The 27,107-nt window shown below is 37.9% G+C and overlaps 1 protein-coding gene across 1 annotated transcript in view; it reads right to left on the reverse strand.

Annotated features, from left to right (window-relative positions):
* The window catches only part of LOC125226395, a 190,294-nt gene that overhangs the window by 67,046 nt on the left and 96,141 nt on the right, over positions 1–27,107 (reverse strand). Inside the window, exon 21 of the mRNA XM_048130367.1 lies at positions 12,309–12,457. Coding sequence (XP_047986324.1) covers positions 12,309–12,457 — 149 coding nt within the window. The remainder of the gene's footprint in view (positions 1–12,308; positions 12,458–27,107) is intronic.

A 27,107-nucleotide genomic window follows, 5' to 3' on the forward strand; every position in this document is an offset into this window, starting at 1 on the left:
TTCAGGTAGCGATTTAAATATTAATATGGATATATATGACTCACATAATTTATTTATTATTTTTTCTACAGACAAAAAAAAATTGTATCGGAACATAAAAGTAAAATCCTTTTTGGATGCTTTTGTGAAAAATTATGATGCTAATAATTACCTAAATAATAAATGTTACTTTTTAAATAGTTTATTTATTTAAGTTCTTCTTGCTTAATATTTCTTCTGCACATTGCATAGTAAAAACTTACGACTCAAATAATAGAAAAATGAAAATAATTCGCTTCCTGTATACAATACAATATTTAGTTAGAATAAAATACTTTTCTCAAACATGGTATGAAATATTGATGTTATGTGCCTTATAATTGGCAGCAAAGTATGACGTTGCAGGTGCGGCTAGGACGATTGATAGATAATGGAATTTCATACAAACCTTGCAGGCCAAGGCCGGCAAAGTCTTCTTTTTTAATTTCCAAACACAGATAATTGTGACATAACATCCAGGTATTTAGCCAATTAAAAAAAAAACTATAAGGGGCTTTATAGACGTGCCAACTGCAACTGGTACGGGCCCTAGACAATATTTGATTTTGGGTGCGTTTTCATACAAAAAAAATTTTTTTCGTTTTTTTTTTGAATTTTTTTTTTCTTTTTGTTTTTTATAAGCGTATACGTGGTATCAAAGGGGAACGAAAATTCGATTATTTTTGCGCTACGACGCACCGTTTAGGAGATACAGCCATCCAAAGTTACTATTTTCAGTAGACTTTATTTATTTCATACCATGTTTGAGAAAAGCACTATACATACCTCGGCGGGATATGGGGTTGCCCGCCTCAGACCTATCCGTCTATATGTCTTCTGTTAGATTTAAATGTAATGTGTATTTTTATAATATTACTATTTGCATGTTACCTATTATGTTACTGGCTTACAGCAAGCATGTCTATGCTTCATAGTATTTGAATTTTATATTTCGCCTGTTCTTATTTTTGTCTGCATGACAATACCATGTCACTTGATTTGTTTGTTTACTGTAGGATGCACGTGCATCCTAGATAAATTTAATATATTTTAATTATACCTAAACAGTCTCGTGTTATTTAACCATTGCGTACTCAGAAAGCTGCGTTACAATGGTTATGGGCCCAGAGAGCCCTAGGTATATTTAAAATTGAAGTCGAGTCAGTTTTAGGTCAACGTATTTTGTGGTACGTACGGTTGACACGGAAGTGAAGGTTGGCGTAGAGAGGTCAACAGAATGAGTACTACTGTGAAAATAGAGCCGCTTACTCAAGAAAATTATGAAACGTGGAAAATTCAGGCTGAAGCGGTTCTTATAAAAAATGATGCATGGAGCTACGTGGATGGAAGTAGCGTAAAGCCCGCCGAGGTGGAGGAAGCACGGAAGTGGAGCATTGGAGATGCAAAAGCTAAGTCCGATCTTATACTTGCTATCAGTCCTAGTGAATTACGTCATCTGCGTGATTGTAAGACGTCGCGAGAGGTGTGGCTGAAACTGGAGAGCGTGCATGCCTCCAAAGGACCCGCTAAGAAGGCGACGTTACTGAAACAGTTGTTGCTTCACAAAATGCAGGAAGATGGTGATATCAGGGAACATGTCATGCATTTTTTTGACGTCAGAAATAAGCTGGCTGATATGAAGATTGAGATGAATAATGATTTAATCTCTATCATGCTTCTCTATAGTCTCCCACCAAGTTTTGATCCAGGGATGAGTTGCCAGATCCAGAGGCCATAAAGATTAAAATTATTGAAGAGTTTTCTTCAAGGAGACAGAATGGTTTAGACGATAGAGCATTTATTGTAAAAGGAAAATATCCTAAGCCGTTGAATAGAGCAGGTGCCAGTAGATCTTACTTCAAAGGTAAATGTTGGAAGTGTCAAGATTATGGCCACAAAGCCTATGAATGTAAGATAAATGACAACAGGGAACGATACAAAGACAGTGCCGATAAGTATGTGTCGAAGTCTAATCGCGATGAACAAAATTATAATTATGGTCTTGTAACTTTTAATTGTATTTCAGACAATAAAGCTGCTGCGTGCTATGGGAATGAGGGCTGGATCATGGACAGCGGGTGCACCTCGCACCTGTGTAATGAGGCTCCTAAATTTGATAACTCTTTTACACCTGTATCCGGTAAGCTTAGCCTAGCCACAAATTCGTCAGCTAATGTAAAAGGTAAGGGCACAGTAAGGTTACTTACATGCAAAAATAATTTACAAACACTTGTGGAGTTAAAAGATACATTATTTGTTCCGGATCTAAGATGCAATTTGATTTCAGTTGCAAGAATTACAGATAGGGGCTATAAAGTCATATTCGATAAGTATGCAGCTCACGTTGTGAATGACACTGGCAATACTGTCATGGTCGCAAATCGTTCGGGTAACCTTTATCATGTCGAAGAACGGCTCGGGACTGCTTCAGCAGTTATTAGTAAGAATGATGATGTAAAGTTATGGCACGAGCGTTTGGGACATTTAAACGTAAAAGATTTGGCAAGGCTCTTGAACAAAATTGGCATAAAATTTGAAATGACGGATTTAAATCAATTGTATGATTGTAGTATTTGTGCTAATGGGAAAATGATTACGTCTCCTTTCCCGAGAGGAAATGGACCGTGTGACGAGAAGCTGAGGATTGTATATTCGGATATTGTAGGTCCCATGCGTCATGAGGCTCTTGGTGGAGGAAAATATTTTATCACTTTTATTGATGATTCTTCTAGATGGTGCGAAGTGTTTTTACTAAATAAAAAGAGTGAAGCGTTAAAATTCTTCAAGATTTATAAGAATCATGTTGAAAATTTGACAGGTAAGAAAATAATATACTTCCACACTGACAATGCAGGAGAGTATTGTAGTAGAGAATTCGATGAATACTTGCGGAATGAAGGTATAATAAGAAGGCTGACTATCCCTGGTACACCCCAGCAAAACCCAGTAGCAGAGACGATGAACAGGACATTAACAGAAATGGCCAGGTGCATGTTAATATCATCAGGTCTCTCATCAGGATTTTGGGGCGATGCTGTACTGACTTCATGTCATATTAAAAATAGATGTCCAACTAGCAGCTTAGCAGGTGAAACACCCTATGAAAAATGGTTTGGTAGACCTGCAACAGTAAGTTATCTGCAACCTTTCGGATCTAGAGTCCACATTTTAAATAAAGAGGAAAACAAGGACAAATTTGCTCCACGCGGAATAGACGGTATTTTTGTGGGATATCCAAGCGACCGAAAGGGTTACAAGATTTGGTTACCACAGGAGCGAAAATTTGTCGTATCTCGAGATGTCAAATTTCAAAAGTTCATTGAACAGACAGATGAGCATAAGTGTACTGAATTAGATCCCCTAGAAGTCAGAAATGAAGAGGTACAGATGGATACTAATAAGGGTTCTTCACCTGGTTTAGTTGAAATAAGTTTTTCACCCAAAGGTATTGCCACAGAATCAAATCCTCAGAATGATCCATTTGAAACACAAATGGAGAGTGTTCGGGAAGTTAGAAATGACGTGGATCAGACAGAGTCGCACGAAGATGACAACCAGACACCAACGGTTAATGTGGAATCAATTGTTGGTCCGTCGCATACTCCCGTCCAAGATGTCGGCTCCTGTATTGACGAAGTCAAGATTATGAAGAGAGGGCCTGGTAGACCGCGTTTAGAGAGGGGACGTATTGGAAGACCAAGAAAAATCTACCACATGAACGAAGTGAGACAAGAAGTCGAAACAGAATGTAATGTAGAAGGATCGTCTGACGAATGTAATGTAAAAAAATCATCTGACTGTCAAGATTACGCTGATGTAACTAAAAAGATGCCAGAGGTTGAAACAGAAAGTAGCTTAGAAGAATATTCTGACTGCCAGGAATTCGCTGGTGCTGCCCAGATAACTTTAAAACAAGCACTGTCAAGTGATGAAAAACAGAAATGGAATGAAGCCATTTTATCGGAGATAAAAAGTCTTGTAAAGAATGACACCTGGGATATAGCTGAGAGACCAGTCGGGCGAGCGATAGTAGGTTGCTGCTACGTTTTAACAACTAAATTGAACATTGACAAGACAGAGAAGAAAAAGGCAAGGCTTGTGGCGAAAGGCTACAGTCAAAAATATGGTATTGATTATCACGATACTTTTGCTCCGGTAGTCAGATTAGACACGATACGGTTGTTAACATCACTTGCGGTAGAATTGGATATGGAAATCCACCAAGTAGACATTAACACAGCCTATCTAAATGGTGCATTGGACGAAGAAATATATATGGAGATACCTGAATTGCTTAAGGAAAGTCTACAGAAGCTCTTGGAGCTAGAGGAAGTAGGATCTGACACGTATGAACGAGCTAAGAAAATGTTAGCCGATATTAGCGCTGGGGGCAATGTCTGCAAACTTAAGAGATCATTATATGGATTGAAGCAAGCGGGACGCCAGTGGAATGCCAGGTTAGACGACCAACTTCGTCGCATGGGCCTGAGATCATCGTTAAATGAGCCATGCTTATATTATGAAGACATTGACAAAAACTCCAAACTTTTTGTTGCGGTGTACGTTGACGATATATTAATAGCTTCACAGAATAAAGTTTGCATAGAAAAGTTCAAAAAGCAACTGGCCAGTGAGTTTGAACTTTTCTATGCAAACTTTATTCTGGGTATTGACATTGACAGAAATGCCAAAGGAAAAATTAAGTTGTCACAACAAAAGTATGTTGAAAATCTTTTAAAGAAATTTGGTTTTGAGAATTGTAACGGTTCCGTGTCGACTCCAATGGAAGTGAACTTGAAATTTGAACCCTTTCAAAGTGACACGAAATCCGAAGAACAGTATCCATATCGGGAATTAATTGGAAGTTTGATGTATCTCTCCGTTGGAACTCGACCTGATATTTCAAATACCGTTTCTAAGTTAGCACAGTTTGTGGAATCCCCGCATAAAGACGCATGGGTCGCTGCGAAACGCGTATTGCGTTATTTACAAGGGACAAAAGAGTATGGTCTCGTGTTTACAAAAACTGGTAAGTCGTTAGAGGGGTATTCTGATTTTGATTGGGGAGGCTGTGTATTAGACAGGCGTTCATATTCTGGCTATGCTTTTGTATTAGGTGGTGCGTGTGTAGTATGGCGATCCCAGAAACAGAAATGTGTGACCACGAGCACTTCCGAATCGGAGTATGTTAGTTTAGCGTCAGCGATGAAGGAAGCGATGTATATGAACAGCTTGCTAACTGAAATCGGATTGGGTAAGTTTGCACAAGTAACCTTAAATGTGGATAATCGGGGAGCAATTTGTCTAGCCAATGATCCAGTGTTTCATTCCCATATGAAGCATATCGAAATTTGCCATCATTTTCTTAGGCATGTCTTAAAGGAAAATCAGGAGATTAAGTTGGTGTATTTGCCAACTGAGTTCATGTTGGCAGATATATTAACTAAGGCTTTACCGAAAGTAAAGCATTACGAGTGTATGTCCGGTCTAGGAATATATTCTTTGTTTTAATATTATGTTTTGTACTTCACTACCTTCTGATCTGTGTTGATAATAATTATAATATACACATTAAGAGGGCGTGTTAGATTTAAATGTAATGTGTATTTTTATAATATTACTATTTGCATGTTACCTATTATGTTACTGGCTTACAGCAAGCATGTCTATGCTTCATAGTATTTGAATTTTATATTTCGCCTGTTCTTATTTTTGTCTGCATGACAATACCATGTCACTTGATTTGTTTGTTTACTGTAGGATGCACGTGCATCCTAGATAAATTTAATATATTTTAATTATACCTAAACAGTCTCGTGTTATTTAACCATTGCGTACTCAGAAAGCTGCGTTACATCTTCGGCCGGCAACCCCCTTTGTCCCGGCCTCTGTAGTAATGTACTATTTCTTTAAATTTAGTTTCTTGCAAAAAAAAAACATTAATTTAATATAATTATCCAGCGAAGTTTGTGGTGTACGATGTAATAATAATATATTGTAAGACCTTATTATAAACTACATGACATGTATTCAATAAAATTGCACTACTCATATCCATATTAATATTCAAATCGCTACCTGAAATTCACTTTCTATTTATTACAACAAATATTTTCCCAGCTGTCTTAGTGCGTTTTCACATTATCCGATCCGATATCGGATGTCGGACCGATATCCCATACATAACAGGCGCCATCTTGGATTTGTTCTATTGAAATCCTTCCGACATCCGATATCGGATCGGATAATGTGAAAAAGCACTTAGAACCACTGAAGTAGGCATCTTTATGGTAAGTATCAATTTTATTTCGATTGCAATGTCTTTTATGAAATACTTTTTTTGTTGTGAACAGTAATACCGTTTACAAGAAAATACTTATTCATCGGACTACACCGATTACACCTACATACTGATAATCATATTGATAATGTAGTGACCTAGTGACCCATATTTTCTGGGAACCGAAATTGCAAATAAAAACCTAAACATCTTTTTTCCTCAAATTTCATAGTTCAAGGTTAACGGAAAGTACCCTATAAATACATTTCGATTCCCTTGAGAGTAGCGAAATGTACTTTATTGCGGCATCGGCACACACGGCCGTATCTTTTTACGTTTTCTTAACCTGCCAGAATGACAAAATGTGATGGTTTTGTTATTTCAATTCAAAGTATGGAACCTGCACTTAAGATAAAGCTTATTAAGTGATTACTTGCGCTACTGATTACTAAAGTAATACCACAGTATAATAAAGAGTACTATCGTACAGTATGGCCACTCCTGCTCCCCGCTGAAATCGCCGCCCACCCCCTCTCGGTTACCTGACAGTTACCGCCTGTCAAAAACGCGAACAGTCGACCTGTCATATTTCACTCATACAAGCATAGTACGCGTTCACCTACACGAGCTTAGACTGTGTGCTAGGAACGAGCCTCTTTCATATATTTGATCGCCAGTGTCCGAGGTGTGGTAATACATTTTAGTCTTTTAATTGCTTTACGCAACTATGGGAATAAATACAATTATTTTAACAAACATTTTGATTTGTGTTTTTTAAGTATTCACACTAAACACTATAATATAAATTAAAAATCGTAATAAGATGTCACATATTAAAGAAAAAAGTGACGGGGTGGCCTAGAGGTTCATGGCGTTAGCTGGGATTGCTAAAGACGAATTTCGAATCCGGCCTTCACCACTGGTGGTCTCCGTCTCTTATTACGATTTTTAATTTACTTTTCCCCTCACTAGCTCGGAAACACGTGTTTTGTCCTTTAATACCAGCGGGTAAAAACGCATTTTATCCACTAGTGGGTAAAGTAATTTGACCTTGAATAAAGTCAAATTAACTGCTTTAAAATGGATAAAAGTACGTGAATCTAGTAATAAAGATGATTTACCAGCTGTGGAACTACTGGAAGCAGTGATAAACGCATATTTTGCGTAGTAATTTCCTCGCTACAGTGAGGGGAAAAGTTTTGTGTTACACTCGGGTGCAAATGTATTTTACTTCTCGTGTGTTAAAAAACTCGCAAGTTCAGGATTCTATTCTCGAACCACTCGCTTCGCTCGTGGTTCAACTATAGAATCCTTTCACTTGCTCGTTTTTCAATTCTACACTCGGCGTTAAAATACAACTTTGCCCCCTTGTATAACAAATAACTATTAATTGCTTTTCTCCTAAATGAGGAAGTCCATTAAAATATCCCAAAGGTTCGTTAACTATATGGAAAAAAATGTGCTGAATTCTCTGTATACATATCCATACAAATTCACATTAAGAATGGATTGGGACAAAAGCCTTTCTAGTTTTACTGTAAAAAGATCAGGGGGGTTACCATGATGTACTAAAGACGTTCAGTGTAGGTTGAGAGAAAGGGACACCGCTATAGCAGTTACATAGCTCCGTCCCTCTCTCTCAACCTAAACTGAACGGCTTTAGCACATCATGGTAACCCCCCAGATCATACTTTACTAACATTACACGTTGCGTTAAAATGGCTTGGCCATTTTATACACTGTGCCCCCATATTTGTAGTGGTTGTCTGATATGTGATTAATTCACATGAAATCTACATTATCTACATCTCTGTTCACGTCATTTCTTCTGAAAAAAACAGTCCGTATTTCCTGGTCTTATCGGCGTTGGTCGGGCAGCCGAACTGATTGAGTGATTAATGACTAACAGTATTCTGTTAGTGAAGGATTTTCTTAGATTCTGAAAGAATGAAAACCTAACAAGCGTATATTGTTGATATAAAATATTTCATTTTGATTTTTTTTATATAATTTGTATTTGTTATTTGTGTAATAACAAAAATTTCACTTTTGAACACCGATATATCATTAAGACCATATTAATAAAAACAGTAATAGAAAGTAGTTAGTAGCTAAACTTCAAGTCATCTCCCACGTACTCATTCTTGCAAAAACCTCACATACAAAACCGTAAAGCATCAGGTAACTTCAAACATGTGTTAACCAAAGGATACGGCGTTCGCGTCGCATTGTTCCCGTATAAGGAAGTTGTTTAAGAATTTCCGTCGAAGAGGCTCTCGCCTTACGCCTTCAGTTTTGCAGCGTTTGAAAGGGTCACGGCTAAGATTTCCCTCCGGTCATTTGGGATTCATGGGAGCGGATTGTAGCCGCAAGGAACATAAAGAACGCCTAGGGCCCCGACAGAAACTCGTCAACGACGTACGACACTGCCTTTCTTCCTTACCATCTCTTCTCAGTTACATTTTATTTTTAAATCTGAAGAGCCAGGCATTTATATTAGACATTTTGTTTTTGCTCATCCGAGCATAAAAGTGCGACGGCGTGTACATTGAATGGATATTGAATTCTCCGAGGGAACTACGCCTTACCTCTATTCCGAGAATTAAAGTCAGTTACGTTTGGTGCCGCACCCATAACTATCCGTTGTAGAGCTCAAATGCGTATTTTAATATACTCAGGAATCTAACTTTAAACTATTCTGTTCAGCTATTTCTGTTTATAAATATTAGTGGAATTAAGTACTTCAATTTGTGTAAAGTTATTTTTTTTTAAATTATTTATTGTTAGTTAGGTACAGTGATAAAAATTGTCGCACAAAACTCTGGAACGAGTTTGTCTGCAGGGTGCACAGTCTTCTTATATTTATACATAAAGGTATTATTTAAGATTTATACAATAATGAAGAACATCCAGTTCAACTATTAAAAAATAAATTATCTTCTACTGAGGTAAGGGATTTTTAACAGAGTTTGGAATTGTCCACAATAACTGTTCTTTAGGTATACCTACGCTTGAATAAGTACAGTGTAAACTCTATATAACGGCACTGAAGGGACTGTGCATATTATGGCGTTATAGAGAGTTGCCGTTAAGTGGAGAGAAGAAAAATCGGAATTAGGAAAAGAAAAAGTTTATTTCAGAATAGTGTTAGTAGTAATATACGTTAGTCATGGTGAAAAACGGCCTACACATGGAAGCAATCCCAATTTGTAAACAAAAGAACCAATTTTTTAGAAAGTTCGGGACGCTTGATGCCGACGTCGAGTTTATTGCCGGCTAGGATAACAAAGCGACAAAAGAACGTACACAGCTGCGCAGGTTTTACTAATTTTAGCAACTTTAAAGGTACTTTTTATTACTTAATTGTTGCCGTTATTGCCGTTATTAAGAGTGGGTGTGATGCTATGTAGAGTGCATCATTGTATGGTAGACAAGCTAAACCAACCAAAGTCAATTGGTTTCGACGCTTTAGAGAGTGTGCCGTTAAATCGAGTGACGTTACATGGAGTTTACACTGTACTTACATTTCATATTCTGATTATACTTTAACAAACATAAAGAATTCCCACGCAACGTCGTTAACATTTATACTTAAACAAGCATAAATACGTATCATCCTGTGAAGTTATATTACACTCTCAACTTTCCGGCTTTTGTGACGAGATTTGCCATAAGAAAACGCTACGGAAATGCAAAAACAAACAACGACATGGGAGCGTAAAATAAAAAACCGGCCAAGAGCGTGTCGGGCCACGCTCAGTGTAGGGTTCCGTAGTTTTCCGTATTTTTCTCAAAAACTACTGAACCTATCAAGTTCAAAACAATTTTCCTAGAAAGTATTTACAAAGTTCTACTTTTGTGATTTTTTTCATATTTTTTAAACATATGGTTCAAAAGTTAGAGGGGGGGGACGCACTTTTTTTTCCTTTAGGGGCGATTATTTCCGAAAATGTTAATATTATCAAAAAACGATCTTAGTAAACCCTTATTCATTTTTGAATACCTATCCAACAATATATCACACGTTGGGGTTGGAATGAAAAAAAATATCAGCCTCCACTTTACATGTAGGGGGGGTACCCTAATAAAACATTTTTTTCCATTTTTTATTTTTGCACTTTGTTGGCGTGATTGATATACATATTGGTACCAAATTTCAGCTTTCTAGTGCTAACGGTTACTGAGATTATCCGCGGACGGACGGACGGACGGACGGACGGACAGACGGACGGACGGACAGACAGACATGGCGAAACTATAAGGGTTCCTAGTTGACTACGGAACCCTAAAAAGTGATTCTGCCCCTGCCGGCAAAATACGGAATATGATCCGTGTATTCGCTTATACTTATTTTATCTTGTTGGAGTTTGTGTGGCTATGTTTTTATTACACATATACATAAGTAGATTCGTAAAGTTTTAAGCTCAGAAGATTAGAATGTGGAATATAAAATAATGTACGCTGCTTTTTCCCAAAATATAAAATAATGCAGTATACTTATATGCTTGTTTTTAGGATAAATATTCCCTTTAATTTAATTATACGATTACATTCTTTGCGACCGGTCTGGCCTAGCACGTATTGACCCTGCCTGCTAAGCCGCGGTCCCGGGTTCGAATCCCGGTAAGGGCATTTATTTGTGCGATGAACACATATATTTGTTCCTGTGTCATGGATGTTCTTTATGTATATAAGTATGTATTATCTATATAAGTAAGTTTATCGTCGCCTAACACCCATAGTACAAACTTTGTTTAGTTTGGGGCTAGATTGATCTAAAGATCTCGTAAAGTGTGAAAAAAAAATTAACTAACCTATGCACAGTATACACATTACTTACTGGCTATGAGTTGGCTGAAACTGATACTGTTTTTATATATTGACTTTGTGACTAGTTGTTTGATAGTAATAAAATACCTTCACCTAAATAAATTTATGCGAATTATAATTTTAATGGGAGTAAAAACCAAGATCTCGAAACATTATGGATCTGATCTATCAGTGTCAAAAGTGACTGGTTGGAGTAATCACTTTTGACACGAGATCCGATCCATGACGTATCCGGATCTAATATTGACATTTACTAAAATTAAAATATTCTTGATTCTCTAGACATGAGTGTAATCGTTGATCCTCGTTTCGTATTTTATTCTCTCCATCGCTTTTATGTATTGGCAGCTTAGGAGGACATTTAGAACCAATTTCATATCATCAGAGACGGAGCGTCGACGTGTCTGATGATATGCAATTGGTTCGACGCCGTTCGGCTAGTTTTGCTACGCGCTACGGTGTAGCTGCGTAGCAAATTATGCCAGCACGGCGTCTACAGAGTGTCCCAAAAAGGACAAGCCACAGCCACACTGGAGGTAGACCAGCCCAAGAAAGTCCCAACCAACCTAACATGACCCCTGTAAAAGTTGCACCGTTTTCAAGTTATTGGCAATTTAGGTTTTATAACAGACGCTTGAATGTCTCTCTAACTAATCCCAATTTCTCAGGCTATGACAGGCCGAACTAGGTAATATGCAAACATTAAACGTCGATACGAACTTACATTATCACAAAGTTTCATCTTTGAGAAAATGAGGAAGGTCTGGCGTCTCTAGTGCGTAGCCGAATGGCACAAACGCTCACGAAAAGAAACGCTAGTAGATATCTATCTATATCGCTCTTGCATATTGGCGCGACAGAGCCAGACTAACTGGCGCGGCGTTTCGTTTTCGTTTGGCGTCGGAGAAATGCCATTCGGCTACGGGGCCTGGGCTCTTAGTCCGTTAGTGTGACAGAAGCAGTTGAGTTTTGTTCTCCACGGGGCAATAAGCCACTTCGAGGACAGGGCAATTCATACCATTTCCACTGAACATTCTAGTTTATTATTGATAACTCCGCATCACGCGCGCAATGCACGCTTGGCTTACTTACATTCTAAACGGTGTTATTTCCAACATTTTTGGTGTTTGCTTGCCATGTCCTTATAAATTATTATACAAATGAAATGTTTGCAACTTACCCAGCTTTTCTAACAGCACCAGTGCAGTTGAAAGAGGCCGCCGCAGCGCCGGTCTGCTTTCCCTTGTACGGAGAGTTCATCGCGCTCTCGCCTGGGTCCTCTTCGTCAGACACCGCCGTCGTCAGTGACATACGATCATCGTCCGATATCTGGTGGCAAATAAAACGACTTGTACTATCCTTCAACGGGTTAAATACTTGATTAATAAGTTGATTTACTCGTAATATGACATCTTAATATCAGGTTGGTAACTAATACGTTGGTGGTAATTTTTTTTTAACATAGTTTTGAAGAGCGGTCTAAATTAAAAATCGCTCCCTGCTCGGGAGCGATTTTTAATGAAGCTCGGTTTCGTATCTTTTTGTTAAATACCTACATTATTTGCTAGTAGTATTATTTATTAAAATGCTACTTATTGAAATAAAAAAGAATCAATACCGCTCGATTCCAGGTTTCTACAAATTTTCAAACAAAATTGAGCCCTCCAAATTCATAAACGTATCACAGATACATTTTTGATTCTTGTACCGTTACGAAATCATATCCATTGCTACTTGCGACACATTTCAATCTTATATTTTCGCCAATTTAATGTAAGTATAGCCAGCAATACTATTCGATTAGCACTTATGAATACAAACTTCTGTGCAGGAAAGTTCCCTTACTGTGGCTGACACAGTCGGTTGCAGACATTTTGCAGAACATAACGATTTCTTTGAAACATCGTAATTTATTCGTAAAAACCCACCCTATTGGAAAAACTACTTTCAGTTTCGTTAAAACTTTACAGAACAGCACTGGGCTGTCCATTAAAAACTAGCAACTACTGACCCACATGGTAGGCTTGTTGCGTTTTTTTTATCGCAAAGAAACTTTACAAAATGAGGACGCTGCGACCGCTCACAGTGGCATCAATAAGCCGGGTAAAGTCAACACTATTTGTAATAAGAGCGAAGCTAAATTGGCTATTTGAAGTAGCGTGGAAAACTAGTTGATAAATATTTCGTTTCTAAAATCGTTGGCAATCATTGAGCTCATCCGCACGGCCGAGTTCTCCGCTCAGTTAGGCTCGCTTTGGACCCGCGCAAATATTTCTTCAATTGTTTACAATGACCTATGGGCAGCACTGAACCCGTGTCGATGTCGACCCAATCACGCTTTGAGCGAGTTCCGTTCACGAGCATATTTGATCAAGCGGAGAATGGAGCGCAGACTGGACTTCAGCCAATATATGACAATGTAAGTTGCTATTTATATCATATTTTATTTACATAATGGAAGAGATCTACCTAATGAAATTCTTTTCATTTTCCTAGATCCAAACTTACAAAATGTTATTTTATTTATTTTTACTTTATTTTATTAGAAACAGTTTTAACAAAAAATATAGGCTTAAGACTAGGATACAAAAATGAAGCCAATAATAGGTCTCCCTAACAGATGACAAATGACAAAAAATGTACATATGTATGTTATACATTATGTTAACTTTACTGAAGACCGATTCAAACATTGTAAGTATGTTTCGTTTACCACACAATGAAAAAAATGTCTGAACGAACCTGTATACGGTTTGTATTTACATTTAAAAGCCCGCCTCGGGTTCGGTAAGCAATGATTTGGCATCGAAACGATTTTATTGAAGATGTTATTACACTTTGAAAGCTAACTCACTCTAGTGTAAGGTGGGCGTTTTGAACAGGCGTCTGAAGATGGGAGCCGCCAGTGAACGTGTTACTTGTACCGTACCTGAATTTATTTGTTGTACATCAGTGAAAAGGAGTCCTCAAATCGAGTCGTATTGAAGTATATTTGAACGTTTTATTTTTGGTACCTAATAGGTTTTACAGACAAATATTTTAAGAGGACCGAAATAAAACTATTGACCGGAGTTTTTGCTTTCCGACTTCACATTTCTTTTCATTTCAAAGAAAGCATTTCTGATGGACCTTTGTTTCGCGAACTTGAACCGCACTCAGACTGTTCAAGTATGCAATGTTTAGTAGGTACGATTGTACGTACGTAGTAGGTAGGGGAGGCTGGGGTCAATTGGAACGTTTTCGACAAAATCGAGTATTCTACCTTAGTTTTTTACTGAATTGGTAACTTGAGTGGTCACAGTTATAGTCAAGTTATCTATCTATATAGTGAAATGTATTATTTGGCTTCACAACCGACAAATAAATAGTAAGAAGATTTTTAGTAAACCTCGGAAAATGTTTCAAACGTCCCTATGCCTGGGTCAAATGAAACAAAGGTGGGGGGTAGTTGAAACATCAAGAACAATCAATGGATATATTATTATAATCTTTACTTTCAATTATTTTACATTAAAATTATATCACCCAAACACAGTCTTCGAATTTAGCATTATCCAATGCCACCTATTCACTTCATCCTCCGAAGAAAGTGCCATTTCGGTCTGATTCGTTTTTTTACCTTTGCCCTTATTTGTTTTATTGATTTTTTTATTTGTATTCACCGTCGTTTGTTCATTTTTCTGTTTATTTTCCTTACTAATTTCTTCTTTTTTCGGCGTATCCGTATAGATGGTCAACTTTATTTTTTCCTACCCCTTTTTGGCTGTACCCTCGGTGGAGCAGGGAATGGCCTGGTCGCTTCGGGCGTAAAAATATTTAAGCGGCTTGTGGATGGCTGATTTGGATCATAAAAAGTTCCAAAAGCTAGGTTTACAGGAATTGAAGGTGTGGTAGGCATTGACACGCAATGGCATTGGTATTGTCTCCTTCAGTTGACTCTGTATCTAAACCTACAACTTGGATGTCTGTCACATTAGTTGGTGTGTCAATAGATGTCTGAGTTTTATCTGGAGTTACGTAACTTGGTTAGTGTTGTTAGTTGGTGCCTCAGTAGATAGTGAAACAAAAAATTACGTACTAAAACTCAAAATCATGTACTAGGGTCAATTGAAACATGTTTCTAATGCCACCAAGAATTTTGTTTCTATTGCCCCATTAAGCTATTTGTAAACTTTAAATTAGATACAAAAATAACGGAACATTGTAGGCATACACAAACCACGCTAATTTCAAGTAAAATACTTACAAATTATTGTAGTTTAGTACAATCAGCATATTGCCAGTGGTTATTGATCAAGAAACAAAACAAAAACATGAAAAATACTTACTTTTACTGCCAAAAAAGTAATACGGTCACTTAAAAATGTTCGACGGGCTCGCAGCCGCGGCATGCACTACTCGACAGGTTCGGACGGGTTTGGCGGTCCTTCCCCCCCTTGGACCGCCTCCGCTGTGACTATCCCTCTCGGAGTTATTTGACTTGTTTCTAATGACCCACGTTCCTATTGACCCCAGGCTCCCCTACGTTAAAAACAACTACACAACAGAACTCTGTAATGAATAGGGAATTTGACTACTACCTTGCTACTAACCAAAATACATAACCTCCTTTTTTCGAACTTGGTACCTACTAGATGAAATTTGTACGAAAGATGTCACGATACTCATACTCCTGACCCACCCTCCTCCTGACTCCTGAATCTTGACCCACCGTAATACAGTTGACACTAGGACGGGGATCAGATCAGATGACACTTAACTTTTGGTTTTGTACAATAAAAAAACGTAAAAACTGTAAGTAGAATAAGCACCTTTACTGACTCAATAAAATATCTTTTTCAGTATAGATGGTCGTTTTTTTACGCACTAGTTCGAGAAGTGGTTCATTATATGTCGGGTCGAAACTTTGGAGGCTCATCTGTACTGAAAAACGTCGTACGATACACGTGCGAAAAGGAAATTCGTTACTCGTGTCGATTTAAAACACTCCCTTCGGTCGTGTTTTAATTTATCGCCACTCGTTTTGAACTTCCTTTTTTTCGCACTAGTATCGTACTATTATCTTTTACTCACAGTAAAAGCTACTCTTTACAGTTCTTTACGATTTATAAAATAGCAATTGTATCCAAAAATAACTGTTGTCTACATCTTTCTATTAATCTTTTGGTAATTTATTTCATACTTGGTAATGAAGTAAATTATTTTATTTATTTAAATGTAGTCAAATACCTAATTTTTATTCAGCGATATCAATTTACTACCGAGAGCATAAAAGGGAGAAAGCACGTGTATTTTGTGTGCGTAAAGTGTATAGTTATAGTGTATATATGTAAAGTAATTAACCGCATGTCTATCATGTGGCTGAAACTTCAAAGTCAATGGAAAAGTTCCTGTATGGAGCGTAAACTGCGGGTTCGTTAGATGAATGTAGATATTTGAAAGTTTGGTAATCGAGAGACCTATTTATAGTACAGAATTGTGCAACATGGAGCGGAAGTTAAATTACACACAATTGTAAGTTAAATCACGACGGCTTGCCGAAACAATATTTTTACGCCCCTAAAATAAAAAAATATTCTAACGCCTTTGTCGTTCTAACCCGTCGCTGACGACGTCCAGCGTCTCGTGATGGACATCAGACGCCGCGGCCAGGCTACAACCCGTTATGGTATGGTGGAAGGTAAAAGTACTAGTGCTCGACATGCTAATGGTGAATAATTGACACCCTCAATTTTATGCTAGGAATACAATGTACTTGGGAACAAGAAAGCAAGCTCTTTGTGACGCATCAGGCGAACGCGGTAGCCTCGCCTCGTTGACAAAAGGTTATAAATATCCATAAGCTTTTAAATAAGTATTTAGGTTATATTGATAGTACATGGCTTACCCAAAAATTTGCTAAGCAATAAATTATGGTGGGTACCACTATATTTGTAATTAAATAAAATAGTTGCGCTTTTGATCGCGACACAATATAGGCGAACAAGGAAGCAGGTTCTTTGTCGCGCGGCGGTTGCGCCCTCGCCTCGATGGCCCTCGACTCCGTGCGCCCTCGCTTTCACAAAAAAAAAGAATATACCAACACGAGTTTCTTCATAAAATTAAATTCTAGCTTGAGCTGAAGGCAGGACTACAGTTTGCGTCAGAGATGAATGAAATGAAGAAATATTAAAGTCGTCATGCCGTCAGCAAGCCACCGCAGTTTTATTTGGTAAAAATGTTTCAAACTTTAGTTCTACGAGCATATAGTACCTATTGCATTGAATATTAAATTTATCAAAAAAATTAAGCGGTAAAACGAACGAGTTTTCATCACAACATAATTTCATTAATTTAAGTCATTTCAATATTTGCAAAATGCATGTACCTAATCAGTTATGTCATAATAGCTGTTTTGTATTAATAATCTTGTTTCAAATATTTTACTACTTATTTGAACGACTAATTACATCGTTTAAACCTTCTTCACAGCTGGGTTACAACTTATAAGAAGACAAGTTTTACAATTAATAAAGGATTTTACAAAGCCGTCTTTCCTTAAGTGATCTACTTTATTTATATATTATTTATAAGTAAGTAAACACATCATTTATAACCCAACGGCATTTTTATCTAGCACAGCAACATGTTTCTAAAAAGTCCGCCAGTAAATTTATGGCAGACGGACAGCGAACGTCCTCTAAGTAGGGATTTTATGAAATTCATCGGATTTCTCAACGAGGGGCGAAACGGTAAATCCTCCGGCAAGCCCGCGGGTTCAAACTTAGCAACGAAACGGTATAAATGCCGCTTCCTTTTCAGATTTTCTTGTTAGCAGGTGCGTCTGGTTTTAGTGAGCATTTAAATAAGGGGTTACATTTATTATCTCAGGTATAATCTTAAACCGCTACCTTCAGCTATAGTTTAAATAACGTCGGGCTTGAAATATTCATTCGCCTTTGAAAATTAATATAGCTATCGCTGGCTAAGTAGGTTGTCGTGGCCCTTTTAAATTATCATAAGCAATTTTAGAAGCTCATTTCAACCATTTATTATATTTACAAAATGACGCCTGGCATGTTTAGATACATGCACTTAATGAGGCGTAATCTGACAACTACTAGGATAAAGTTTGGAACTGAAACTCCAATGCGTTTAATTTTAGTCCCTTTTTGGCACCTCGGAGCTGGTCCTAGTAGTTTGCCTGCTAGTTGTACAAAATAGAATATCGCAGTCTAACTAGAAAGTCTCAGTTTGGAACAAAGTTTCGCTAAAGCTGACTATTTTCATGTGCCAAGCTTAAACCGATCCCTAGAGCAAGAAAAGTAGCTACAGGTAAATCAGCGTAAGTTGTTTTACAACAAAATTGCTCCCCAGTTGACCTAGTTAAGATACTGTTGTTTAAAATTGATTTTATAACAACAAAAGATATTCAAGCATAGTCGTAAATCTGTGAGATGAATTGTTCCGTTCTTTGTTTCATGTCATTTAATTAGTTATACATAAAGAGGTATGTCAAAGCCAACGGAGGACACAAAAAGCAGGCTAAATATTTTACACACAAATAGAGGGTTATTTTTTCAAGGAAAAGAAAAGGCCTCATTAGCAGGAAAGGAAATTGCGCTTCCCGAAGAGGAAACTAAAATAAGGTCAAAATGTTAGCTATCTACTACGAGCTTTTTGTCTCAACCAAATGAATTGTGCCGTTTACTAATTTTCTATAGATACAATCTGGAGCTTTTTGCCTAGTAGTAATCAATTTTGACGTACCTACTTAATCGTCTGTACATTGTTGCTATATTAAGCGTTCGCTTGGTAAAAAAAAAAAAAATATATGTATACCCCAGCTATTTTTCATAATATGCCGGACCTGGAGGTAGATATGTTAAATCAATAGTTCTCACCTTTCTTAGAAACGCCTCGTTGCAAGTTTGGGCAGTACCTTTCCAGTGGTAATGTCGAAATCTGACGTTCCCCAGTAGCCTCGTACCGTGCAGGATGGACACTTCGTACACGATGCGGCGAATGTTGAGAACATCGGTGCGTTTCTTGTACTTGTTTAGCTTCCTCCGCCGCACCATGCGTTCGTCTGGCTCGGAGTATTCGCCAGTACTCGTAAGACCCTCCTCAGCGGCCCAGGCACTTAAGACGCTCTCTATAAAACTGAACAATTGCTGAACATTGGGTTCTAATTTACTAGGTATATAGAGATAAGGCGAAACGGTTTTCTTCGGCACAATAGACTTCTCTTCTGGTTCTTCTTCGGGCGGAGGAGCAACGTCGTGATAGGGGCAATTATGAACCTTATGGTGGTGGTGATGATGATGATGATGATGTTTCGTTTTACGCTTTGGTTCTTTCTTTGCTACGGTGCCGCCGCCCTCGCTCTTATCTGCGGTCTCTCCACCGCTCGAGTGCGAGTCTCCGCTGCGCTCCCTACGCGGTTTGGGCTTGCCATTGGACGTCAACGCAGCAAGCGCTCCCGCGGCCAGGCAACAGTGATGCGCAACACAGCAGAAACGAGCATCACCCTTGCGGAGCCCGGTATGGGCCTTATGACAGAAGGAGACATCCGGGATCCTCGCTCCGAGAGCCGCCAAATGCGCTCGGTCCGCGCAGACTTGCATAAGGAGATTCTCACCGAAGTGCACAGTCTTGTGGCGGCGGCGGCGGAGGTGCATGACGGTGTCGCTGCCGGCCAGCGACGGCGGCGCGGAGACGGAGGCGGGCTTGCCGCGGGGCTCCGCGCGCGCGCACCGAGGCGGCGGCGCGCGATGCGTCTCCACCATCATTGGCGAGGAGCGGCGGCGGAGCCAGGCGTCACCTCATGTCGCGCCGGCTTCCGCCGACACCTGCCTTGCCTCTCCGCTCCCTGTTCCGCTTCCGCTCCCGCCGCGACACTACCTTCGCCTCCGTTATCGTCGTATTATCAACATTCTACAGCTTTATCGATTTGTCAGTCATTTTATTAGCACTTTATTACTGAGAACAACTTTGTAGCACGTCTTTTTCCATATAAGATTGTCCATCTAATTCCTGTATCTTAGAGGGAAATAATATTTTCTTACAATATCACTGATATCTTTCATTAATTTAGACATTTACATAGAGTTGCAAAGACAATCCACCAATAGCTTTAGAATTAAAAGTATTATTAAGTAAGAAATACGAAATTGTATGTAATAAGAATTTATGACCTGCACGTCAGGCTATAAAGTGTCGCTTTACGTGCTGGTGCATTATACGTATAATAAGTACATGCTTCCTTTTACGCTTCCAAGTTGGAAAGTTATTCAAACGTGAACGTGTCAACAGGGTATGTTTTATGAATACTTAGCACTGACCGCCTACTTTTAACATTGGTCCGAACAATAAATTTCAATTATATTAATGCGTAAAAAATATATTTGAGTGAATGTTTCTGACAGCAGACGAGCGACTTTTTACGGGCTGCTAAATGCATTATGTAGGTACTTGTTCAAAATGACCGAAATATGTATTTTCCCGAAACATTGCTTACATCAAAACAAAACTTAGTATTTTGCTTTGACCGTTTCCCAGATTGAAGTCCGTTCGAGTGGATTGGTACTCATGGTTAATGCAGCGTGCCAACCTTTGTATTTGATCTTGCTACAGCATTATATAGTTAATGACTACCTGTTTAGGGATCAAAAGATTACCTATTCCAAATTTCGACTGTTTAATTTATGTTCTTTGAGCTCTAATGAATATTTAAATATTTATGTCCTTTGTAAGCAAGATTTTAATTAAACGTATTCATACATAAATAAATGTTAACCACCGACCATAACGTATTATGGGATTCATCATAAATGAACAAATTTAGCCAACGAGGTACTTATGATTAAAATTTTTAAACTACGTGGATGTTTCCATGTTGTTACAAAATATTTAAGAAAGAAAGGAAGAAAGAAAATACATTTATTGCTACAACACCCAGTGAATACAAAGAAAGCATTAAACAAGTTACTTTATTTTAAAAAGTGACTAAATAAAATTGAGCACAGTTGAGATAAATTAATGTCCAACTCAATCCATAATCGAAAAAAAAACGTGTTTGATACAGCCAAGGAAAAATATACACTTAAAACTGGTCCCCTAGTAATCGGCCTGCAACTGAAGTGGGTTGTTCTGCAGCAGACGTTAACAAGCTGCCAGAGCGCAAGCTTAAAAAATTGACAATAGAACCCGCCGTATCTATAATTGAGTGAAATTCCCCGCATCTCAAAGACGTAGCAATTAGAACTGCAGTCTCATCCGTAACAAGAATTAAATAATAGCACGCTTCAAAAACAAAGTTATTTACAGTTCAAAGAGGTGTCTCAGCAGAGTTAAGATGGAAATAAATAGTCTGTAAGTCGGATTTATGGTGAGAATGACGTATCTTTTGTAGTTTCCTAGCGTTTTAATTACGCTAATAGCAGACGCGAACTTTCGTGAGTTAAAAAGTAGGACGCGACGCACTGAAGCGGCGGCGCGGCATCGCATTTGGTCCATCAGGGCCGTGTGTCGCCAAACGTGGTGCGGCTTCGACGGCGGCGGCCTATTGCCCGGGGATGAATATGTAATCGCTGTAATTACTGTTTCAATACTGCTGCATACCGAATGAAGTGAACGGGTGCAGTGCGAGTAAATATATGTGCTCAAATGTTCAATACAAACTGACACTTTGTACCTACGCCGATATTTCATCTGTTACATGGTAAGAAATAGAAGTATTTGGGATCAAATTCTCCTAAGCTGATTTAATGAAAGTCTCGATTTTCACATTGTTATCAAAGTAGTACAAAGCGAAGAAAAATTTGACAAAAGTGTGTAGCTTCAAGTTTTTACACAAGTACTTTGATCTCAATTATTTCCATCGAAAGCTTAGGTAATGAAATACCTAATCGATCAAAATGGCAAAGTTTGGGATTAACAATGTGAAGAAAATTAATCAACTGGTTTCGTCAGATTATAAACACGCATATCTGTCTTCAACGAAGCGTTGAGAAGTTTAAATAAAGTTTAAGGCTCGAGTCTGCTCTAATTATTAAGGCTCATTATGATTAAAACCGAAATAAATTACATATATGAAAGAAAAAGTGACCAAGTCCTCTGGTGCCTGAGGCTGGAATCGAACCAGCGTACTTTTTCAGCGTATTTCGACCTCGACAGCTGTGACCTGGGTGGCCGAGCGGATTAAGAGGCATTTCCCGCGATAGGAAAGTACGCTGGTTCGATTCCAGCCTCAGGCACCAGAGGACTTGGTCACTTTTTCTTTCATATATGTAATTTATTTCGGTTTTAATTTATATACATAGTAGTGTGACTACTTTAAGACAGCACAAGTTGAAATATTTTCAATAGATTATGATTTAACTTGTGTTCATTAGAACTCATTATGATTTTAAATAAGTTTAATAATGGTGGCGTAAAATACAAAGGTTTTTAATTAGTCACATCAGCAAGTAAACAGAGAGGCGGGCCGAGTGGCGGAGGGTAATTTTCCCGGGCTGCAAGACAATAAGTACAGAATTATCTCTGCGAATTCATCTTAAATGACATTTGAGCTTTGATTTAGTTGGAACAGGTATCTCCTTTATAAGGAGCAATAAATAGACTATATGCTTTACTTGTTTAACTGGCCATTATTTGTTCAGCTACTTAAAATAAAGTGTAGGTATATTGATTTTTACCATCCTTTAAAACTTTTTCTAAGGCACAATGACTTGTGAATTTTGTTTTGTTTAAAGCGTGATAAATAAGGTAAATTAAAAAAATGAAGCGTACTTTAAGCTGAAATTTCACTTGTATGAAAAAATAGGAATCTAAAAACTATAATTTTTAACCCCTGATGCAAAAACGACGGGGTGTTATAAGTTTGACGTGTCTGTCTATCTGTATGTTTGTCTGTCTGTCTGTTTTTCTGTTTGTGTGTGTGTGTGTCAGTCTGTGGCATCGTTCGGCTCCCGGACGAATGAACCGATTTAGATTTAGTTTTTTTTGTTTTAAAGCTGAATTAGTCGGGAATGTTCTTAGCCATGTTTCATGAAAATCGGTTCACTATGTCAGGGGTTTTTTAAAAATTTTAATTTTGTGGTTAGGTTATAAAAAGTTTATGAACAAAAATATTTTCGTTTAAAAAGTACGTGTAACTTTTATAATTTGAAAAACACCTATTTTTTATAAAAGTAGGTAAGTACATAACTACGTACCTAACCCTTTCACTGTGCAAATAAATGTTACTCGTCGGCGTGGCCTCTCCAAGTTAATGCACATTTTGTGTGTCGGGGAAATTAATGGACCTCTTTTATTTCGTGTCGGAGAAATGTTTCTGGTGCATTATTGACATTTTTCTTGCGTGGAGTAATGCGGCCCAGGCGGGATGAGTGCGGCGTAGAGTGCCAGCACTTAAAAGGGATTTTAGTAAGAGATGGACTGCAAATAGTTTGCCTACTTTTAGGGACATAGTACAGTTGGCGCAGAAATAGTGAATCAAAGAATGCTTCGGAAGTTTAGCGTAAGTATACTTTAGTAATAATCATTCAACTTTCAATGTTTTGACCGCGAACTAGGATGTCAGATACTTTTGGTGATTTGTTTGTCGGATACTATTAATGATTATTATACAATTTATGTGAATAGTCTTCTGTTAACGTCGAATTTTAACATGTATTGTTAAACCTGCAAAAATTATAATTAAGTCAAAGATATAGCGTTACTTATTATTTAAAAGTTCTTATTACGAGCGAGTCGCTGAGTAATTTGATTTCATGAACAAATAATAGAAGTTGAGGGTAATTTAATTATACTTTTAATAACTTTAAATACTTCATATAACTTACGAATTAACAATGTTTAAGATTGCAAGCAAGTTTTACTTGCTTATTAATCTTATTACCTAGCGCCGCTAAGGAGTGTCTCATATCGATCCTTAATTTTTATTATAAAACAGATTTCACTTAAAATGTCTGTAGACACGTCGTTTTAGAAATATGACATATTTATTTATTTATAAATATAATGCATCATCTTAGTAATAATAATGAAATAGAGATAAATAAATGAAACTTGTTTCTTCCATATTTTAAAAATGACGACTTCCAAACTATCATAGGGGTCACATCTCACTCGTAAAGTAAGTATATAACGAGGTCAACTTTGGAAGTGATTATTTATTTCTATTATCTCTACACCTACCTCTACCTGGTCCCAGATAACTGGATGAGATGAAACTTGGTACAATAACTGCATTATAGTGGCTGCTATTATTATAACGACTAAATATTATAACTGATTCTTTATATTATGTTAAAGTGTTTTAATTTGTACCGTGGTCATTGTCATTAATAAACACTTTTTGAAGAGCTAAAAGGTTCCGATTTTTTTTTAAATTATTATTCGGTTTGTACAATCGAAATTGACTTGTCTTCTTCAACTGAGTGTACTAATTCACAATAAGAATTTAACAAAAGTATCCTCAACTGACTGAAACATCTTCAAAATCGTCATTACCATTATAACTGATACAAAAATGAAAATCTGATAAAACAAGTCATAACTGTTTTCAACCATCCGGTCTTTAGACTACAGATTTACACAACACTATTCCAGTACACAAATTGCCAAACTAAATAAGCACACACACTTCAAACGATACACAGGCAATCCCCAAAGTAGAGATAGATGGGATCTGTGTAGCGAAGCAGAGCAGACCGGCTCCGTATCTATGGGCAAATGCAATTTGGGACCCTGTACAAAGTGATTACTTATCGCATGCCGAGATGGCTACGGCATCTGCGAACGGAATAGGGTTAACTATTATTTATTCAATTTGATACAGGTGAATGTGAGACCTGAGGTTTTTATCGTCTTTTGCTGAATGCTGTTTTGATTTTTATTTATAAAATGTAAATATATTTGACATATCTAGTTAAAGACAGAGAAATTAATATATTGTAGTCAATTTATAAAGATTAATTTATATATAACTACAACAAAAAAATCTGACCAAGATAAATAAAATGAAATTCGGAATGGAAAAAATAATACTTCGTAGTACTCGTACAATTTAAAAGGAAGGCTTGTACGTATATTTTTGAGGCTACTCGACAAATTATATTTTAAAATTAAATTATCGGAGAGAATATTATACAACTCCCGTTGAAAATAAAAATACAGCTCATTTTATGCAACAATAGATATCGTCATCAACGCGGCCATTCACAGAAAGTTCCAATCAGTGGGATAATGGATGTTATCAAATACAGCCTAAATTTAGCTTGTATTTAATTGCAATCAGGACGCAGAAACGTGTCACCCGATTGCAATCAGTGAGCGGCAACAATAGACTTCAGCAAATGAAATAAACGCTACATTTATTGGTAGAAATCATACCACAAATCCAATAGATCAAGTAAGCAATTACTGATTTGGATTTGGAATGAGTCACCCCACGGGTGAATGTATTCATTCAGGCGTCCTGCATTGCGCCAAATTCCAGTCGGATTGTTGTTTTATTTGTTCTTTTTAATTGGAACGAAGGCTTTTGACAGGCACGACATTGTTTTAATTAACACCTATATTTATTTTACCTCTCATAGTAGGTACTGTATTTCCAGAGATATAATAATATGGTTGCATCCAAGTTAATACTAATCTCGTAACATAATTAAAACAAATTGGTGGATTGTCTTCATAACACTAAAATAAATATCTTTGTTTCAGTAAATTGTAAAAAAACGTGGATTTCAATGATACTGAACGTTACCATTTGACAGCTGACAGTAAGGATTTACGAAGGCACTTCAATTGGATTTTGATAAGGAAACGCTGAACCTGCTCTGACGTGGTATCGCCGCAAGGATAGGCGTACACATCACAGTAGCGCGGCAGGCAGCGCCGACCTTAGTCGAACGTGCATCAATCGACGTCGCCCGGTCATCGCCGCAGCCGAAGGCGGGTCGCGAGTCGGTTTAAGTTTATAAATAAATAAGTTTTTTTCAGTTACATAACCAAGCACTGAGTACACAATGGGACGCCCCAACACCCCGGCGGCCCTCGCTGCGACTGCCAGCACGCGTCGACGGAGGGTGGTTGCGATCGTCAAACTTCGTTACGATTCGGAGCAGAACGATCGTATGTCCTCGGGCGCGCTCGGAGCACGCGCGCCTGCGGGCGCCGCCGGCCCCGCGTCCCGCCTGCCACTGAACCAACCAGCCTTTAATTTATTTCCGACTAGCTTTCCGCCTTGCGGTGTCGTTCACAGCTTTCCTTAGATGATGGTTACAAAATAATTCATTATTGATATTTTAATAGCTCTAATTTTAAAATACCTAATTCCCGGACACGTTATTTAATTTTTTATACTTCTAAAATATTTTGCATGACGTACCTAATATTTTCATAGAGCGAAATAACACAAACAATACAGTTTCTCGATTGAAAGGAATTTGAAGTGTGGGTTTGTATTTACGGAATTATTTTATGATATAACGCAGGTCAAATCGGAGAAATATAATCATAATAAGTAAAATAAAAATATACAAAGGGTGTTGCAGACCGCGTCCGCAAAGCTTCCTATCGACGGCTCGAAGTGGAGAGAATGTGCTGGAGCTCGTGCGACTCACTCTTTCGTCCCGGGCCTGTACCTTGAGCTTCGATGTCGTCCTCAGCAATCAACCGTACCGATTATGATTTTGGAATACACTAACTAAAAAACGAATCAAATCAAATGGTTTATATTTACAATAATCAACGACTCTAATTTTAACGCGGTTATAAAAATACTCCTAAGCTAATATCCTAACGAAACGCTCGGTACGGACGATACGTCGCGATGCTGTCGTTTTCTGCTGCTGCCGCTACCCGTCGTGGAGGGTGGCTGGCTGCTGGCTGTAGGCTGCTAGCTGCTGGCTGTAGGCTGCTGGCTGCTGGCTGTAGGCTGCTTGTAGTAGGCTGCTGGCTGCTGGTTTTCCTTGGAGGCTGCTGGTTCTTC

The sequence above is a fragment of the Leguminivora glycinivorella genome, chromosome 5 (assembly GCF_023078275.1).
Source record: "Leguminivora glycinivorella isolate SPB_JAAS2020 chromosome 5, LegGlyc_1.1, whole genome shotgun sequence".
NCBI classification, from domain to species: Eukaryota; Metazoa; Arthropoda; class Insecta; order Lepidoptera; family Tortricidae; genus Leguminivora; species Leguminivora glycinivorella.